The sequence below is a fragment of the Monodon monoceros genome, unplaced genomic scaffold (genome assembly GCF_005190385.1).
Source record: "Monodon monoceros isolate NGI ecotype Baffin Bay Population unplaced genomic scaffold, NGI_Narwhal_1 Super_Scaffold_19, whole genome shotgun sequence".
NCBI lineage: Eukaryota > Metazoa > Chordata > Mammalia > Artiodactyla > Monodontidae > Monodon > Monodon monoceros.
In genome coordinates this window covers 474,379-494,562 of record NW_021703775.1, presented here as the reverse complement: position 1 = coordinate 494,562, position 20,184 = coordinate 474,379, and the positions used below count along the sequence as shown (strand labels likewise).

At 43.6% G+C, this 20,184-nt stretch overlaps 2 protein-coding genes across 13 annotated transcripts in view; both read left to right on the top strand.

Annotated features, from left to right (window-relative positions):
- The window catches only part of LOC114900576 (E3 SUMO-protein ligase RanBP2-like), a 54,630-nt gene extending 48,663 nt beyond the window's left edge, over positions 1-5,967 (top strand). For 5 of the 6 annotated variants that reach the window (XM_029231789.1, XM_029231790.1, XM_029231791.1 and 2 more), the window contains 4 exons: positions 2,674-2,819; positions 3,714-3,987; positions 4,114-4,430; positions 4,801-5,313. In XM_029231789.1, the coding sequence (XP_029087622.1) occupies positions 2,674-2,819; positions 3,714-3,987; positions 4,114-4,430; positions 4,801-5,106 (1,043 nt within the window). In that variant the 3' untranslated portion in view covers positions 5,107-5,313. Of the gene's footprint in view, positions 1-2,673; positions 2,820-3,713; positions 3,988-4,113; positions 4,431-4,800 lie in introns of all 6 variants that reach the window. The other variant, XM_029231795.1, reaches the window with a different exon arrangement.
- A 973-nt stretch (positions 5,968-6,940) lies between these two features.
- The window catches only part of CCDC138 (coiled-coil domain containing 138), a 48,388-nt gene continuing 35,144 nt past the window's right edge, over positions 6,941-20,184 (top strand). For 4 of the 7 annotated variants that reach the window (XR_003794868.1, XR_003794867.1, XR_003794866.1 and 1 more), the window contains exons 1-7: positions 6,941-7,041; positions 7,497-7,554; positions 8,042-8,167; positions 10,664-10,786; positions 12,505-12,692; positions 14,666-14,824; positions 17,608-17,727. Coding sequence is in view for 4 of the 7 variants with exons in the window: in XM_029231723.1 (XP_029087556.1) it covers positions 6,949-7,041; positions 7,497-7,554; positions 8,042-8,167; positions 10,664-10,786; positions 12,505-12,692; positions 14,666-14,824; positions 17,608-17,727 (867 nt within the window). In the remaining 3 variants the exon portion in view is untranslated. The remainder of the gene's footprint in view (positions 7,042-7,496; positions 7,555-8,041; positions 8,168-10,663; positions 10,787-12,504; positions 12,693-14,665; positions 14,825-17,607; positions 17,728-20,184) is intronic. The other 3 variants (XM_029231724.1, XM_029231727.1, XM_029231726.1) reach the window with 3 other exon arrangements.

The window sequence follows — 20,184 nt, the reverse complement described above, 5'->3', positions numbered from 1 at the left end:
TCCCTCTCATATTTTTACTTGTTTCACTAACACTGGGTTTAGCCAATCAGCAAAAAAAAAAACAAAAACAGAACAGTTCCTGTCATTTATGGAAACACATATAAAACTTTTAGAAATTACCTTCAGATGCTACGTTATGTTGGAATTCATAGCTTCACTGATGTCAGGTTGCTTTATTTTTAATTTATTAATAAGTAGCCTGAAGTCACAGGGTCATAGGTCAACAGATACAACAGTGTATAGTGGGTATAATTATCCACAAATAAAAAGCCAAATAAAAATTGATGTGTTAGGTTGCTTGATACTTGGTATACCTTTTTCAAAGTACTCCATCAGTACTGTACAATCAAGTGTGAGGCAGGCAAGACTCATGCCACGTGGGAGGCTCGCCCTATTATTTGCTGACGTTCACTCCTTTTTCCATGAGATTATTTACCAAGCTCTTTTTTAAACTACATTTCTTGTTTTGTTCTTAGATCTCACAGGAATTTGTGCTTTGTCTTTTCAAAGAAGTAGCTTTTGGTTTTATCAGTTCTTTTGTTTATGTTTTTTATTTATCTTCAGATTTTGTCATTACTTTCCTTTAAATTATCATTGGTTTTCTTGCGTGTTGAATGCCTGCTTTATTTAATTTAGATTGTGCTAGTAAGCACAGAATAGCATTTTGAAACTAAATTCCCCTGGAATCAATTTCATAGCTTTTCATGGGGAATTTTCACACTACTGTAAGTTTTTTTAATATTTTAGAATTTCACCTTGCCTTCTTTGATTAAGAGCTTGTGGGATTTAATTTTTTTTTTTTTAAGGTAATCAGTTTCACCAGAATGTTTTTTTGTTTTTTAAACTTATTTCTGGCATTGTGTGGACCTTTTTGATCTTAAACTTTTTGTTTTGGTTGGTTTTAAGCTACGAGGAGTCTTTTTTTTTTTTAATCCTTTCCTCCTTTTCTGTTATGTGTTATTTCTGTGGTGATTACTTTTTCTTCATCTGTTCATTTTATTTTTGTTTCACGTTTTCTTTTGTTCCTTTTTTTTCCTGTCTTCTCCTGAAAGTCCTCTTCACAGGCAGGTCTGTCAGTCACTCCCTGTCTTTTGTGTAATATTTCATATGGAAACTAAGAGAACGCAAGGAACACATGTTTATCTGCTGCTCCCCTTTGTCCGTGATTTGACGTTTTATCTTATTTCCTTGAGATTCTGTAATGTTTTCATTAAACCCGGACTCAGAGTGGAAGCTTCCTAGGTACTATTATCTAGAACACAGTTGTTGTTAAGTTGATATTACTGACGTGCACATCTTTATACTCTTACTGTATAAGTTCTTTCTCCTGTCCCTTTAGAACAGTGGTTTTCAACTCTTGGCTTCATATTAGAATTTCTTGGGAGCTTTTTAAAGAAAAAAGAAACACCTGATAGTTATGTTGGGCTCTCTGGGCCTGCGGCCCAGGCATTGGTATTTTACAGAAGCTGTTGGTGTGATTTTAATATGCACCCAGTGTTAAGAACCATTGCTTCAGAGGAATTTTGAGACTTTCTGCCATACCTCTCAGGGTATTGGGGTAATTTAAAAATTTTTTCTGCTTGGGAGTTCCTGAGCCAGCTATTTTTGAGCCCTACGCCTGTGTATCATGTAGATCTGTGGTTACTGTTCTCAGGAAGCCCCCCACACAACCTGAGATTGTGCTCTTCTTGTTTCAGAGCATTCTTTTGCTTTATCTTCTTAAGAATTTTTTTCTTTTTTCTTTTTTCCTGTTTTTTTTCTCCCCATTAAACCTCACTTAGGAGTTACTGCTTTAGACACTAATTTTGTTCTTTCTTCAGGGTGCTGTTTTTAACTGATCCGTGACATTTTTGCCTTCTCCTGAGTTTTTGCATCAGATGTAGGTTTAGAGAGCAGTGATTTTGTCAGCAAGTGATGAAGAGTTGAGAGGTTTCTTTCCTCTAAGATAGTGGGGAATATATTAGCAGGCTGGGTCCTCACATTTGAGATGTGGATGAAGAAGCTTTTAGTTTTCACCTTCTCCCTGTGAGGGGGAGTAAAAGTCTTTGTTCCTCTGCGTGGGAGTGGGAAGCCTTTTCACCCCTTAACTAAGTTAAGCCTAGTATTGCTTGAAGACAGTGGGGGTCAGCTTCTCCCAAGGCTGCCAGTGCCACCTGGCCAAGAAGTTTAAGCTCCAGCTCTAGTTACCTTAGGAGGAAGTTGAGGTAGAGAAGTTATAAACATGTTTAGTCTGCTTCGGCTAATATGGAAGTAGCAGATTTGGCTTCTTTGAGAACATTTTTAGGTTCAAAAGTTATATTTTTCATGTGATAGAATGTTTTATGAAATGAACTACCTTTGGAGCTGAGCTGGGTTTTCAGAGTTTCAAAGTATATACTTTTAATTAAGAACCTGCTTCATTACTGAAAGTTCTTCTGTAGTTCAGTATCATGAAGACCTAAGGCTCAGACGATCCTAGACCCTATCTGTATATCCAGGCATAAATGTTACTAAAAGTCCTGTGTACTCACCACGTGAGTTTAATATGCCAGAATAGTACAAGTTTAAACATTTTCATTAGAAGTATGTTACATCATTGGAAATTAGATTCATTGGAAATTAGATTCATTCTAACTGGGATTAAGAGCTTATTAAAAAGATACCACTGTTTAAGTATCCTAATTTATTCATCAGATAAAAATTTCCAGTGGGCAAATACTGGAGCAGCTGTGTTCGGAGCACAGTCAACCAGTAAAGTTGGCGAAGATGAAGATGGTAGTGATGAAGAGGTAGTTCATAATGAAGATATCCATTTTGAACCAATAGTGTCATTACCAGAGGTAAATATTAAAGAGTGAAAACCTTACTAATAACTTCACATTTTAAGTTTAAAACTTGACATGGGCTTGATTTGTAGGGCTGGCCTTGTTTGCATTTCTTTCAGAACATTGACCGTTTCAAATGGAAGCTCTTTATTAGAAGTTCAGCCTTTAAGTTCAAATAGTCTTTTTTTTTTTTTTTTTGCGGTACGCGGGCCTCTCACTGCTGTGGCCTCTCCCGTTGCGGAGCACAGGCTCCGGACGCGCAGGCTCAGCAGCCACGGCTTACGGGGCCCAGCTGCTTTGCAGCATGTGGGATCCTCCCGGACCCGGGCATGAACCCGTGTCCCCTGCATCGGCAGGCGGACTCTCAACCACTGCACCACCAGGGAAGCCCTCAAAGTCTTTTTAAAGAAATTTACATACAAATGTTATTTGGTAAATTCTATATGAAATCCTTGGGAAGAACTTAATTTTTTCATGTTTGTTTTCAGTAACGTAATTCTAGGGGCAAAAGAAAAAAACCCAACCAACATCTAATCTCATATTTGCCACAGTCCTTTCAATAAAAAGTAAACTGTACCTTTTCTGGACAAGAATGTTGTTTTAGGCAAATTACTTTTATCAGTTTCAACCTCAATCAGTAGATAATATTTAAGAACAAGCATTTTTTTGAAACCTCTCTTGTAAAAGAAAGTATTTAGTTTCCAAAATGAGGAAGAATGTTACATAAGGGGAAAATGTGTAATGACAGATTTTTCCTGCCTCATCCAAATCAGATGTATTTGTAACCCTAGGATGTTAACTGTTTTCAAATTCTGTTCATGCCAGTGTCTTAAGGAATTTGGATCTTGGAATTTGTTATGGAATATTTTATAAGCAGCATCTTAGAGATAATTTCATGTCCTGTCACAGGTAGAAGTAAAATCTGGAGAAGAAGATGAAGAAATTGTATTTAAAGAGAGAGCCAAACTTTACAGGTGGGATCGAGAGGCCAGTCAGTGGAAGGAGCGTGGGGTTGGAGACATGAAGATCCTCTGGCACACGATGAAGAATTACTACCGGGTCCTGATGAGAAGAGACCAGGTGCTCAAAGTGTGTGCAAACCACGTCATCACCAAAACAATGGAACTGAAACCCTTGAATGTTTCCAACAATGCTTTAGTTTGGACTGCCTCAGATTATGCTGGTGAGCTCTACACTCAAATGCTACTTTCCGGTTTGGGGATTTTTCTAAAATTGGTAGCAAATACATAAAACAATTTGTAACAGTTATTACAACACAAAGGTCACTGTGTTGTTTGTTGTTTAATAGATGGAGAAGCCAAAGTGGAACAGCTTGCAGTGAGATTTAAAACTAAAGAAATGGCTGATGGTTTTAAGAAAAAATTTGAAGAATGTCAGCAGAATTTATTGAAAGCCCAGGAAGGACTGAGAGCAAAGGAGACGAACCCTGTGGTGTTTCTTGATGTCTGCGCAGATGATGAGCCTCTGGGACGCATAACCATGGAACTATTTTCAAACGTCGTTCCTCAGACCGCTGAGAACTTCAGAGCGCTGTGCACTGGGGAGAAGGGCTTTGGCTTCAAGAACTCCACTTTTCACAGGGTGATTCCAGATTTTGTTTGCCAAGTAAGTCTTAAGTGTACATCACAATGGGTGTCTAGAAAAGTGCAGCACACCAACTTGGGGAGTTTGGGTGTTTCTCCTTACTTATGATTTTCTTTAGACTTCTTTAGCATTTCCACAGCCCCAGCTTCTGTCCCCACAAGAACTTTCAGCCTAAAACGGTTCATATTTTTAATGCCTTGAACCTGCTGGAAATCAAGGGTGGGAAAAAGATCTTTTCGTTGTTTGTCTTCTTTCACAAGTGGGTGTTTCTTAGTTTTCAGACTGCGTTCTCAAAGAAGCTGGGTGTTGAGGACCTACCCTTTAGTGGCTAGTTCTGTATGTATTTGTAACATTTTATTTGGGATTCCTGTTAATTGAAATCTTTTTTCAGGGGGGAGATATCACCAAACACGATGGAACAGGAGGACGGTCCATTTATGGAGATAAATTTGAAGATGAAAATTTTGACGTGAAACATACCAGACCTGGCTTACTATCCATGGCCAATCGAGGCCAGGATACCAATAATTCTCAATTTTTCATAACACTGAAAAAAGCAGAGCATTTGGACTTTAAGCATGTAGTATTTGGGTTTGTTAAAGATGGCATGGATACTGTGAAAAAGATTGAATCCTTTGGTTCTCCTGAGGGGTCTGTTAGTCGAAGAATTGTTATCACAGAATGTGGACAGATATAAACTCATTGTTTTTCATAGTAGATTTTACCTGTATAAACAGTTGAATTGAAGCCTAGCTGTTATGACAACATGGTAATTATGTTCAGCTTTTGAAAATGGACATTTCCAATGTATAAATATAAAATTGCAGCTTATAGCTGTTGTCACTTTTTAATGTGTTACAATTGACCTTGCATGGTGTGAAATAAAAGTTTAAACACTGGTGTATTTCAGGTGTACTTGTGTTTATGTACTCCTGACATATTTGTATTAAAATGGAGTAATACTAATCTTGTTAAAAGCAATAGACCTTCTCAAACTATTGAAGAAATACGATATATGCAATTTTAGTTTCTTCTAAGATATTAGACTTCCTGCATGGATATACTTACTGTTTGGATAAAGGGACCATGACTTGGATAGTTTTTATTTCAGATTTGGAATATATTTGGTAATTTTCACTATTGGTGTGCTCATTTATGAATAAAGATTCACTTGTGAGTGGGTAGAGCCAGAGGGTAGAGACTTAACCAAAGTGCTCTTCTATAAATTCTTGCACCTCCTGTATAGCTAACAGAGTACCTTTCCTTAAAATGTTATGTAGCTTCCTGTGCTCTTCCCAAGGTATTAAATTAATTTTTACATTTTAAGTAAGTTGAGTATTTAGACTTTTTAAAAAACCTGTCATCTGTTTCTACTACCTCAAACTGCATTTGGTTCTGATAGAACTTGAATTTTTCCTTGCAGTTATTGTGATAAAGTATGAGTATTTTAAAAAGGTCTATACCATGTTCTTTGGTTAAAGATTTGGTTTATACTAGATTGTTGCAGTACCTTTTTCTGGTGAATTTTGTAGCAAAAATAAAGTGACAATTGTTAACAGCCATGACATTTAAAATATTCATTACTTGTGCATCTAGTTGTTTTTTCATTCTGGAACCAAAGTAAGGAGATAAAGATCCGTAAACTTAAACTGCCACCTAATTTCCAGAGCTCCCAAGGAGAGGACTGTTTTCCAGTTGGGCATACACTGAAAACTTACTTGGAAATGGCTAGTGTCAAAAGTTCGACAGAAAAAGGGGGCACGTTCTCATCAGCTTACTCGTGTGGCACCACAGAGCACCCCGGGAGAGCACGTTTTGCGTATTCCAACCACTGCCGGCGGTGCCTTCTGCCCTCCGGGGTTCTTTCCAGCGGAGCCGCCTCATTTCGGGTAGTGAGGCAGTGGGGCTGTCGCGCCATTCCATTTGGGGTTTGGAAACAGGCAGTCCTGGGACAGCACCTGCTGACCGCCTGTAGTGCGGGGGTCATGTGGGGTCCGTGTGCCGGGAGCGGCGGACGGCCCCGACCCTCCGAGTGTGGGGGTGTTTGCGTGTGTATGCGGGGGGCGGGGAGTGGGTGGGTGGATGCATGCGGGTCCCCGCGCGCGGCTGCCTGGCGGGGACACTGGTGCCTGTCACGTTTCCGGGCGCCTCCCGAGGGATTCCAGGCTGCGGGAGGCACTCGGAGGCGCCCTGAAGATTACAACTGTGGACTCACAAGCTTGGTAACGAATGCTTTGGCCGAAACCGACTTCTCCAAGATTAGTGTCTCACAGCTGCTTCCGATGGGCTCGAGCGCTTATGAGACGGACCCGCGCGGGCTGCCCCTCGGCGCGACCCTCGGGAAGGAAAGGAAAACAGGAGAGACCCGTGCTCCGGCCCGCAACGCGCCCCCACGGCCCGCGAGTACGGACCTGCGCCAGCGGCCGCGCTTTTGCCGGGGAGACGACAGGGGCGCGGCGCGCCGTGCGTCACGGCGCAAATCCGCTGCGCCCGCCCCGCCCGGCCGCGCGCCGTTGCCAGGGAGACGACGGCGGCCGCCATGGAGCCGAGGGTGGTGAGGCCGCTCGGGCAGGACCTGATGGTGGAGCGCCTCAAAAGCCGCTACGGCGTAGGGGGCGGCTGCCCCGCCGAGGTGAGGTCCTGCCCTGCCTGTCGGCCCATGCCAAGTCCGCGGGTCGCCGGATCTGCGGGTCGGAGCGTGGGCGCGAGGCAGGGCCCCTGGCGGCGGCGGCGGGCATGCACTTGTGAGGAGGGTGCTCTCGGCGGGCACCGGGAGCGGGAGGGGCCGTGCGCGTCAGCGCGCAGATGCGTGGCAGGCGTTCCCGGCTGTGACTTGCGTGCGGGTTGGAACCGCCTCGGTCCCGCCCCATAGCGGCGAGTCCGAGCCGGTTTCAAGCCGAAAGGTGCGGGCGCGCGGCCTGGTGGATCCGCGGTGGCCGCCTCTGTGCGCGGACCCGGCGCGCGTGTCGGGGCGGCAGGCAGGGGGCGCTGCGCCGGGCCGGGGACCCGGGATCAGGCCGGTTGTGCGGGGCGGGGGCGCCGGGCGGCCCGGCCAGCCCCGGTCACCGCTCCGTCGCTCTCTTTCAGCCCGGGCGCCGGCGGCCGGACGTGGCGGAGCGGCGACGGCGGCCTCCTCGCACCCCAGGTAGGGCGGCGGGCCGGGTGTCCGCGCGGCTGGGGAGGCGCTCGCTCCTTTTTTCACCGCAGCAGATGTAGTTTATTGCGCAGCGTTTAATGCTTGAAGTGCATAAAGGGGAGAAATAAAGTGTTGAACGTTTCGGCACTGGCGGGATGTCGTGACGAGGTGGAAGGAGGGCGGATTCTGAACGTTCGGGGAGTTCGCCTACCGCCTGCGGTCCTTAGGTACCGACCCATAGAACAGGGGTTAGAGGCACCTGCTCTGCTTGCTTCCCCGCGTCGTTGCCGGCGTCACGTGCTGGGGTGGGGGGCGGTGATGAACGTCAGTGCTTGTTGAAGAGCTGACTCGATGCCTGTTTTCTGGAAGTCTGCATTAGGGAGACAGACAGGAAATCGGTACGTAGCTTTGTTCTCCTACGTTTCGGGGTCGAGAATGAGGTCGTTGATATCTAACCTTAGTGAGCAGCCTCTGCAGTCGTCTTTCCTGTTCACAGAGGACTTCGGTTTCTGCTCACGTGGAGATGAAGCTGGTCCGTCGCTGAGATGTTACTCTGATGAGAGGAGGCGCGGCCCCGCATCCCCCCGTGGTGCCCTCAAGCGTGGGACCGTCAGTTGGCAAGGTAGCCCGAGTCCTGCTCGGGCCTCCCCTGGGCATCTCGGGAAACTAAGGAGGGTCAGGGGCTGCCTGTGTGTTTGCTTTTCTCTGAGAGGAGCCTGCTGAGTGGTTGGAGAAACTGAGTGATTGTTACTGAGAATTTGATAAAAGCACAAACCTAGCATCGTGTTTGCTGGCATAATGCAAAGTTACTTACACTGTGTGATAGATGGCTCTTCATCCAGGACCCAAATGAAGACCTTGCTCCCCACCTCCCTTTTTTTTTTTTTTTTTTTTTTTGCGGTACGCGGGCCTCTCGCTCTTGGTTGCGGCCTCTCCCGTTGCGGAGCACAGGCTCCGGACGCGCAGGCTCAGCGGCCATGGCTCACGGGCCCAGCCGCTCAGCGGCATGTGGGATCTTCCCGGACCGGGGCACGAACCCGTGTACCCTGCCTCGGCAGGCGGACTCTCAACCACTGCGCCACCAGGCAAGCTCCCCCTTTTTTTTTTTTTTTTTTTTTTTTTTTATTAAATAAGGAATTAGGGTAAAAACGAGTATAAGTTTGTTAGGCGGCGGTATTAACTCAGTCTGTGTCGTGTGTCTCCTGGTGCGGTGAGCACTGTGTTCCAGGTAGCAGAGAGAGAGATGGAAGAAGTCAGCCCAGGGAGCTGGTATCAATGCCTACAGTATATGTATGATGTGGTGCTGGGCTGTGAGGGGTCAGCAGTTTTGCAGAAGAGATTTTACTCTGGGTAAAACCACTGTAAAAACAATGGAAGCTAAGGTGAAATAAAGTTCTAAGTTGAATACTATTAATGCCAAAAATATGTGGCAGAAGGAAGTGCTTAGGTTTGGAGAGGGAGCAGACATTTTGAAATAACCTTAAACCATAAAGATGTGTATGTATACAAAATGAAACGTTGGCGTATTGTGGAGAGAAAAAAAGAAAGTTGTGCCTAAAGTATCTGTTAACGTGATTGATATTTTGGAGCTTGAATTGCTTCATTCTCTGATTAAACGAATTAATCCATGTAAAGGACTTAGAACAGTGTTCAGTACGTAGAGAAGCACTCAGATGCACCGCTATTTATCATCATTACTGTTACTGCTGTTTCCTTTGGCACTCACAAAGTCACCTAGTTGATCTGGAGTCAAGATTTGGACATGGGGTTGATCGAATATAGAGGAAGGAAAGAGAAAATTGCTGGAAGTTAATTATGAATTCATGGAAATTATTTTCATATATTTAACTGATGGTTTTATCATCTTTAAGGTAAGCAGTCTGGGTGTAATTTCAAGTTACAAGTTGAAGCTTGTGGACTGTGAATGTTTCTAACATTGGACAGTTTTTCCACAGTCCCTAGTTGTGATCTAGGGTGGAGTCGTAGAGCTGCCCAGCACAGGCTGCAGGTGTCTTTTGAATTCTTGAGATGGGGCTGGTCTGAATTGAGATGTGCTGTGAGTATAAAATACACAGCTGATTTTAAAGATGGATAAAAGATTGTAAAACGTCTTATTTTAAAATATTGATTGGGCTTCCCTGGTGGCGCAGTGGTTGAGAGTTCGCCTGCTGATGCAGGGGACGCGGGTTCGTGCCCCGGTTCGGGAGGATCCCACATGCCGTGGAGTGGCTGGGCCCGTGAGCCATGGCCGCTGAGCCTGCATGTCCGGAGCCTGTGCTCCTCAACGGGAGAGGCCACAGCAGTGAGAGGCCCGTGTACCGCAAAAAAAAAAAAAAAAAAAAAAAAAAAAAAAATATATATATATATATATATATATCGATTGTATGTTAAAATGACAGTGTTTTAGATATACTGGGTTAAATATAGCATATTGTTAAAATTTCATGTCTTTTTATGTTTTCAATGTGGCTGTTAGAATTTTGTTTTTTCTTCTTGTGGCACCGAGGGGCTTGCGAGATCTTAGTTCCCCGACTGGGGATTGAACCCCGGGCTGTTGGCAGTGAGAGCACAGAGTCTTAACCACTGGACTGCCAGGGAATTCCCCCAAATTTTAAATTATCTTTTGTGACTTGCAGTATATTCTCTTTGAACAGCACTGATCTGGAAATGTCAACGTTCAGATGATCTTTTTGGAGAGAATACCTGGGATTCTAGTTCTGCTTCACCTTTTGCTGGTTATATCACCTGTCAGTTAATTGAACTTCAGGGTTCCGTTTTCTCACCTTAAACACTATTTCTCTTAGTTACAATTAGAGAAAGCAGTGCCTGTCAGATCTGCCACACAGCAGCATCCAGGGTCAGAAGGAGGAGTGTGGAGCATCCACAGGGTGTGCAGTTTGCAGTTGAGCCTGTTTGAATGTGTAGAAGGATCTTTGTAGTGAGTTTTCAGCATCAGTGATTGGTACTTTACATTTTTTCCTTTTGCTTTTTTAAACGTGTTTACTTGTTACGTTTTTCACAGTTGTTACGCTGTTAATATTTGAAAAGCAGTCTCACCTGCTTTAAATGCTATAGAAATCTTCCAGAATGCTGTGATAGAATTTTTTTTAAAGCCTAGATGAGGAACTGGATTCTCTTCAAGATTTAAAACAACAGGAAACAGAAGAAGAGTTCATTGGGAATGATCATAGGGTTAGTACCTCCGAAATAAACAAGCAGTCTTTTAAACAGATAAACAAAGGTAAGAGAAATACTCATTTTGGAACAGTCATTTAAACAGTAACTCTGTCAAGTAGGGCACATAAAGCTTACCCCATAGTAATAACCCTGGTTCTCAGGGGTCTGTATTTCTGTGTCCTGGATTTTTGTAAGCCATGAGATGGTTACTGTGCTTGTCATTAAGCTAAAGGAGAAGAAAAAATAAACTTCATGATTTTCCAGTAGAATTTGTACACTCTCAAAGTTTATCAAAAGCGCTTAATAATCAACTGAATATTTTTATAATTTCTTCAGTTATTTTTCATGTCAGTATTTGTTAGGAAGTGAGTAAAATTATGGTAGTAGGTAGCTATTCCTTAAACATTTTAGGAGAATGGTCCAGATCACTTGAGGTTTGGCTTCCTTTGGCCCTGAGCCAGTAGTTGCTCTTTATGTACCTGGCTGCCTATCCTAGTTTTGCCAGGCTTTCAGGAAAAGAGGCAGCTGGGGTGGTGCCCTCCCCTCTTGGCTGCAGGACCCAGCTGCCCCTGGGAGCCTCTGCGTCTCCCGCACACACAGTACACTCGCTGCTCCGTCCTTTTCATCGTTCGTCTCAGTGTGCGAGGAGCATGAAGAATACTGCCGGCTTGTGTTTCCTGCTGTGCGGTGGATTTTCCCACGGATGACCATTGAACAAGTGCTGAGTGTGTGTAAAGGCTGACAGAACTAAGGCGTCTTCAGGCTGGTGCTGGGGGGAAGGGAGCCCGAAGAGGATGTCTCCCCTTGAAGGGCGTCTGCTGAGTGAGGGAAGGGAGACGTTTTCCTTTCTAAACGTGCCTACTTTTTGTCTTGGCTCCCCAGTCTGTCCACGATGGGGAGTACTGTGGGAGAGCCCATCTTAAAGCCGGGGCGCTGCCCCAGCTGGAGGCCAATGCAAGGGAAAACCAGCGTGCTCAGGATTAGCAGAGCGTGAGTTCTGATAGCTCAGTGCTGGCGAGGAGCGAAGCAGGAGGAGCGAAGCAGGAGGACCTCGCCCTCCACTGCTGTCAGGGGAGCTGGCTAGCTTTGGGCACCGTGCAGTTGACTCTGCACGTGTACCCAGCAACCCTGCAGCGTTGCTGCTGATCGTGTGACCCAGGGGAGCGCTCACCGTGGGCGCCAGGAGCCAGGTGCAGGGCCGCCTGGCCTCTGTGCAGGCAGCACCGCTCAGGTGTCCGTGCGCAAAAAACACAGCACAGGTGAAGCAGTGGAGGGTGGTGAACCTGCCGCCATCGTTAATACAGGAACGTGTTATTTAACGGGGGAGGTTATAGAGGTTATGTAATTATATGATTATTTAACTACAGATGTTATATAAAGTTTAAAGACAGGCAAAACAAATAATTTTTTAAACATAAGTAGTAAAAATTAAAAAGAAGTGAAACAATGATGAGCACTGTATTTGGGTTAGCGGTTAATTTGGTGTAAGGGAGAGAAGGGAATGTGCTCTGGAGTTTCTGAGGTAACTTTCCATTTCTTGGCCTAGGTAGTTAATCCATAAGTGCTTTCGCGCACTCATTTTTGGAGTAATCTCAGATTTACAGAGAAATTGCAAAAAGACCACAAAGAATTCCTGTGTGGCCTTCATCCAAATTTTCTAAATGTTCACTGTTTGCTATATCATTCTTTCTCTCTGCATACAGTCCTTGAAACTTTTTAACAATACTATGAGGATACTTAAAACTATAAATTAAGTTTTTAATTTAAGTTTAATTTTCTTAGCAGTTGCTGAACGAACTAATTTGGCCTCAGATTCAAGGAACTGGACTGACTGTTGCAATGACGCTAGTGAGTCTCCTTCGAAACGTGTCAGCTCCCCAGCATCCAGAGCCTCAAACAAGCAGGGTGTGCTTCCACGTCAGGTCAACCAGATCTACGATGAGTTACTCCAGATATACCAGAAACTGCAGGTGAGCCCTCAGGCCGAACCGAGCGTCCAGAAATGTTGATGTTGTCAGCGCCGAACATTGAGGAAACACGAACACAGTTGTTTCATTTTGTGTTAGTTAAGTGTTTATTTCCATCCCATCCTTACTGAAGAAATAAAACAGAATTTGCTAGTAAAGTATGCTTTTTGAAGTAGGTGTTCTAGATTCATTGTTTTAAATACCTATATGTAAAAAGTTCTCCTGTCAGCTCTCACCAGAATTCAGTTCAGAACAGTGGCCTTTATCTTCTTTGTCTCTAAAGGATGTAATTCACGTCTTTCTCCAGCATCCTCTATGTGGGAGTACAGAAGGAAGCAGAAGTATATGTAATGACAATTTGTGTTTGAAATTCTTCTAGTTGGAAATATATATATATATATATATTATATATATATATATGTATATATATATATATATATATTTTTTTTTTTTTTTCAGTACGCGGGCCTCTCACTGTTGTGGACTCTCCCATTGCAGAGCACAGGCTCAGCGGCCATGGCTCACGGGCCCAGCCGCTCTGCGGCATGTAGGATCCTCCTGGACCGGGGCATGGACCCGCGTCCCCTGCATCGGCAGGCAGACTCTCAACCATGTGCCACCAGGGAAGCCCATGTCTCACTTTTTGAGCACCCGTCAAACTGTTTTCCAAAGCGACTGCACCATTTTACATCCCACCAGTGCTGCACAGGGGTTCCAGTTTTTCTCTGTCTTTTTGATTCTAGCCATCCTAGTGGATGTGAAGTGCTGTCTTGTGGTTTTGATTTGCATTCCCCTGATGGCTAATTGATTTCAATTTTGGACATGAGTATTTTGTGCCACCTGAAAGCACACAGGTGGAGATGTTAATAGGCAGTTTGGACTTGAGTCTGGAGCTTGGGAGAAAGAGCTGAGCACCGCAGTTTGGAAACAGTGAGTTGCGTGCGCAGTGCTTTTAGCCCCTGGGTGGATGGAACCAAGCAGAGAAAGTATGGAGGAAGAAAGCAGCTTAATCCCCAGTCTTGAGGAGCAGCAGTAATTGAAGGGCAGTGGAGGGAGTAGAGCCCGTGGTGGGGAAGGGGGACCCGGAGGAGGTGGTGTCAGGGAGGCGAGGAAGGAAGGGACCAGAGTGTGCGATGCGTGAAACCAGGACTGGAGCGGGACCTGCGGGTTCAGTGATTGGGCAGCTGGTTCATTAGGGGACGTGGGTTGAGGCCAGATGAAAGTATCAGTACATCGAGGAGTGACTGGGATGTCAAGAGGGCTCAGCAAACGTAGACAACATTTTAAAGAAGTTTGTGAGGAGGGGCGGCCAGTGGGCAGGATCCAGAGAGATTTCATTTCTGGCGCGACGGGAGTGTTGGAAATAATAGAGCACTGAGTGGCAGCAGTCTCCCCAGGAGGCAGAGGCAGTGGGAGGCTGGCCTCCCTTTGTAAGGCTGCGTCCTCGCGCTGTCTTCTGTTCCCCCATGAAGGCAGAGACCAGGCTACCTGCACAGAGGCTGGAGGAGGTGATGGATTCAGGGTGGAGGGTGGAGAAGGTTTGCATAGGCACCGTGGGGAATGCGGGGAGGTGGGAGAGGATTTCTGGGCCGCACGGGAGCACCTCTTCAAGTATGAGGCTTTCTTCTCCAGGGGAGCTCAGCTGGCGTCGGGGCAGGGAAGGTGGCTGGAGGGCATCCCAGGCGATGGGAAGGGGAGGGGTGGTGGGCATCCCAGCGGGCACGGGGAGCTCCGCGGTGCTCACCTTGCTTGCACCCCAAATTCTCTCGAGTCCTCACAGTAGAATCTCACTGGTGGATCCTGCAAAGTACAGGGTTACCTGCATGCCGGTCTGGTTGTTGCTGCATCTGCGCTCACTTGGTTCCCATGCGTCCGGAACACCGTTCGATTGAGCTGCCATCTCAATGAATGAGACTCTCACTTGTACCGCTGGTACGTGTGCTTCTGAAAAACACTAAACTGCCCTTTCTATACAGTGTGGAACTGCAGCACAGCAGGAGTTTGCTGAAGAGCTTCAAAAGCGAGAACGTTTTCTGGCTGAGAGAGAAGAGCTGCTTTTCAGACATGAAAGTGCCTTGAATAAACTTAAAGGTGTCAAAGAAGAGGTTCTTACAAGGTTCCAGATCTTGAAGGAGGTAAGCGCATGGCGCTGACTTTAGCGGGCAGGGCCCTCCTCCTCTGGCTTGGGCTCCCTGCTCGTTCGCATTTGCACATTTGCTCAGCCTTCCCGCCCTCACATTTTTCCTGGACCAGTTGAAGGTGGGTTGCAAAAATCAAGACCCAGCACCCTAAGTCCTTCTTCCGTGCTGTGAATTGCCTCAGAATGAGGGTGTTCTCCACACCACTGTTGAACAGGAAATGCATGCTAATTATATAATTTAACTTAAAATACATACACAGTCCACGCTCACTTTCCCAGTGGGTCCCCAAATTGTCTTTTATTGCTTTTTGTTTTGTTCTCTGATCAAGGAACTAGACAAAATGCAGGCAAATCTCATTGATTTCTCTGGATCTAGAGCAATCCACATCACCATTTTTGCTTTTTCTGAGGCTTTTCTTTGAAGACTTTTGGCCTGTAGTCTTAAAGAGTGTGTCTTATTCTGTATTTGCCTGATTGTTTCCTAATGTTTATATTCAGATTAAATATTTTTATCGAGACTGTCAGGTAGGTTGTACGGTATTGTTTTTTGTTTCCTATCGAGAGATGGGTTACTATACGTGCAACTTATATAGAGGAGAATTTACTATTTGTTTTGAAAGCGCATGCAGTCTCGCGATGGGCGCCGTGATCAAGAAAAAGAGTAGTCCCGGCCCCCAGGGTTCCCACGTGCTCCTCGTAGCCATCCGTCCCCCCCACCTCCTCGCACCCCCCAGCAAGCACCCTCCCCCCCCTCCCACTTTGCTGTCACCCCGCAGGTTTCTGAGTCTGTTCCTCTCTCCAGTCCTTTTCTTGTGCGCCCTTCAGATTTGATCACGGGATCACAGTTTCTTCTTTCATTTCCATGTTGCAGTTGATCTTGTCTAGAGAATTGTTTTATTTCTGGCATTTTAAAGTTCTAAATTTTCCAATTATTTTTAATTTTTCTCATGAGAATTTCTGTCTTTCCATTTGCATTCATTGGCATTTGGAATTCAGTTAAAAATCCCACTCTAGATCACCTAAGGGTTGGCATTTTTCTTGAAACCTAATCACATTCTTCTGGTTTTTTGTATGTGCAGTGAGTTTGGGATTGTCTTTGGGACCTTTTGGATATTATTAATTTTGTATAGATTCTGGATCCTTTCATAACACTCTGGAGAATGTTGGTTGTATGTGTTCATTTCTTAAGCAGTGAGCCCGGTGGGTTGAGGCTGAGTGTTTTCTCACCGTGTGGGCTGTGCCCCCCTCGCTCGGTTTCCAAAGCCTGTGCTGTTGCTCTGGAGCCTGTCATGCAGGCACCGCTGGGGGTTCTCAGCCTTTGCTGTGATGCTCTGGGTCTTTAAGGTGCCTACACACAGTGGGGCTGTTTTTAAACTGAACTCCTGTCTCTGCCCCTTTGCTCTGCTGCTTTCGCCGACTCAGGGCTGATCCAGATTTGAGCACATTCCTTGGCTCCTGGGGTCCCCTCTTCCTGGTTTCCCAGCCCTGAAAAGCAGTTTCTCTCCAATTAGCAGTGTCTGGGGCCTGCCCTGGGGCAAGACTGCAAGGGAAAACGAAACCCAGGAAACTTCAGCCCCTTGATGGTTTCTTCTCCAGGTTTTCCCTCCTTTCTACTATTCCCTGCTTTTGTTTCCCTTTGACATTCCTTAGGTAGTTGCTTTTTTGTGTTTTGTGTACGGTTTTTAGTTGTAATTAGTTGTAATCGGTAAGAGAGGCAGAGTGCACTGGGGCTTATCCGGAAATGGAACCCACGTCATACATTTTTAATCTCTTCTGGAGGTGGAAGATTTGTACAGTGAGAATGTTAATCTAATTTTTAAAATACATATAGTATATGTGACCATATCCTAAGTTATTTAAGGAGTCATTTAATGTAATAATAAAGTTGCATAAAGCTAATTTTTTTCACAAGCTTGGATTTTTAAACAGGGCAAAAGAATGAATGCTTGGATTCTCAGCGCTCTCCATCCCAGTTTTAGCCTTGATATTTTTCTCTTTGGATTTGTATGCTACTTGTAATAAGTATAAATCTAACTGCTTTATTTTAATGGGAACTAGATGATTACTTGAAAGAAGGAAATTAACTCAGTTTCTTGATTTCCTGTGGAAACTTGCTTGTTTTAATACATTACGCATAAATTTGAGAGTAAAAGGTGAAAGAAACTATATAAGTATTCACAATTTAAATCTAAAAGTGCTCTCATTTAAATGGAATTAGAGGGGAAATTGATTTTAATCATTTATAAAACTGGTTAAGGAAAGTCGAATAGTTTGGGGCTCAGGAAATTTTATTATGTATTTAAGTTTCTTGAGATGTACAATTTTAGCTAATTTCTGAGAACAAGAAATTAGTTTGTTCTGTCTGTGGAATATTACTTCTACTCCACAAGGGTAATTTAAACCTTAAATTTTAATTCACAAAGCTATGAATAGCTAGTCTCTGAAAAGGATCAGAAATCCTTCATTGTTTTATCATTCCATGATGTCAAATAGAAATTATTTCAGTGTGTTTCTGTTGTGGATTTTTCTGAGCAGAAACAGAAAGTAGCCTTATTGCTAATTAATTTGTGTAATATGTTTTAATAGGTATTTAACATGTGCTTTTAATGCTTTGTTATTAGTTTGGTTGATTATACAGTTTTTATAAATCATTTGCATTATTAGTCGTTATGCTTAAATACACTGATTAAAGTCCATGTGATTCAAGGAGTTTTAATTTTTAATTAATTTATGTTCAGTGGCATTAGTGACGTAGAATCTGTACTTTTTCCCTCCTAGCAACATGATGCAGAAGTTGAGCACTTAACTGAAGTTCTTAAGGAAAGAAATAAAGAAAGCAGGAGGCTAAGGTCCTCTTTTGATGCATTGAAAGAATTGAATGATAGCTTAAAAAAACAGGTAAGACCTATTTTATCTATATTAGATTCTAAGACATTCTTAGAACTATATAGATTAACAAATTGTAGGTCAAAATCTTAGAACATATTCTGGCTAGAGAAAACCTGGATTACCTTTATTTGTTACCTTTATTATAAAATACTTCCAAACATAAATAAAGTATTATTAAGCTTTTGGTTTCTCATCATCTATTCTGACAACCAGCTGAGACGTTTGACAACTTGAAATTTTTTAAACTATTAATAGCAATGACGAGATTAAAAACAAGCAAAAGAAAAGCTGCTAACCTGGGTACTTTAGGCGCTGGTTTGTAGCTTTGTGCTGTTCTTGCACCTGCTGTTACACACCACTCTTTGTTTTTGGAGTGTCTGTGATGTGTTGATCCTGTGCTGGGGAGTGTGAGCTCATGCCCACTGTGTCACGGTGCGCTGCCCTTACGTGTGTAAGTGGAGTGTGAGCTCACGCCCACTGTGTCACGGTGCACTACCCTTACGTTTGTAAGTACTGTGGTTTAGCTCCGTGCTTAATAATACTCAAGTTGCACCAAATTCTTAGGAGTTGTACTTTTTTTTTTCACTTCCCTTTGCCAGTTTTTGCCTGAAAGACGTGAAAGTGACGGGCTCTGTGGAAGAGGGACAGGAGAGTGATTGTGTGTGTTCGTGGGGAGGGACGCATAGATGAGCAGAAGCAGGTGAAGCTCGTCACTTTAGTGGTTAAGGCCTTGGGCTGGGGAACTTCGTGGGTTCCAACATGTTGGTGAGCTCGTACTCTGAGAGAGAACTGGGCTCCTGGAATCCCTTGGCTAGCTGTGTGCTCTTCACTACTTGTTACGACCTTTCCCCTTGGCAGTGACAACTAGGTCCCCCATTTCTCACTTCACCTGATGACCTGGCTTCTCTGAATCAGGTCTAACCTCCCACAATTAGCGTGTGAACTTGACTCACTGTTGTCTGGAAGCCTCCTTATCCTGGAGAGACTGCCTTTTCCCATCACAGCCTCAGGCGAGCACTCTTTTTTGAGAAGGGTTTCTTTAACTGCTAGTATAGGTGCATTGTTGCCCATACCTGTCTCTTAGGTGGATATAACCCTTGATAATCTTGCGTGTGTTTGATGAGTGTGTGGAGACGGGAAGTGTGCATTATTACGAGTTTGAACCTATTGATAGGAGTGGGGAAAGGTTGGAAAATTCACAAGAGAGGCATGTGGGACATAATGAAGAAGTTTAACACGGGAGTTCCAAAAGTAGTTAATAAGGCAAAAATGTAATATGTGAAGAGGTGATGTCCAAAACTGGTGAAAGATGCCAACCTGTAGATTCTAAGAAATTCTGTTAACCCTAAGCAGGGTAAATATTGAGGAAAACCATATAGGCACGCTATTTTAAGACACGAAGATTTTAGATAAAGATAAAATCAGAGAAAAATAAGACACCTTACCTTCAAAGAAGGAGCAGTAACTAACTTTTGGCTAACTTTTGGCTAACTTTTAAGGAGGAAATATCATGTACCTTATTTACATAAACAGAAAAAGAGAAATGCTCCCTTTCTTGTTGTATGAGGCCAGCATAACCTTGAAACGAAACCTGTCAAGAACATTACAAGAAAAAAAAAATGCAAGCCAGTCTCCCATGAGTACAGATGCAAAAATTTTTAATATCAGCAAATTGAATCCAGAAGTACACAAAAAGTATAGTACAACTCAATGGACTTGGTCCAGGAATACAGGGTCATTTATCATTTGAAAATTAACACATCATCTGATAAAAGGAGAAAAATCGTATAATTCCTTGATTTAAAATTCAGCACGAGCCCAAAGATAATAACTAGTAATAGAAGAGAACTTAATTCTCATAGAGTACCTACAAAAAAAAAAAAAAAAAAACCAACTTCTGAATCACACTTTATGTAAGTTATTGAAATCTTTTCCCTTGAGATCAGAACAAGATAAAGGTGCTCACTGTTACTGTTTTGTTGAACTTTGTGCTGAAGTCCTGGTCAGTGCAGTGAGGAGAGGAAAGTCAGGGTCGGGAAGGAAGAAATAAGAATTATCCTCCGATGACATGATTACGCACAGATGTAGTAAGTAACCAAGTGAGCATACAGACAAGTTATTAAACAAATTTAGGAGAATCTTTGGGTATAAGTTCAGTATATAAAATATCAAGTGTATTTCTGTATATCAACAATAATCAAGTAGTGAATGTTTATTGAAAGCTACTATGGGTAGTAGCATCAAAAAGCATTGGCTATCCAGGAATAAATCTAAAGAAAGATTATACATGTATAAAACATGCATACTGAGGAGTGCAAAATGTTAATTAAAAGCAACTAAAGAGGACCAAAATAAGTTGAAGGCTATGTTATGTTCAGGGATGAGAAGACTCAATATGGTAAAGATGTCAGTTTTCCTAAATTAACAGATACATTTACTCCAATCGCAGTAATTCGTTATGGTGAT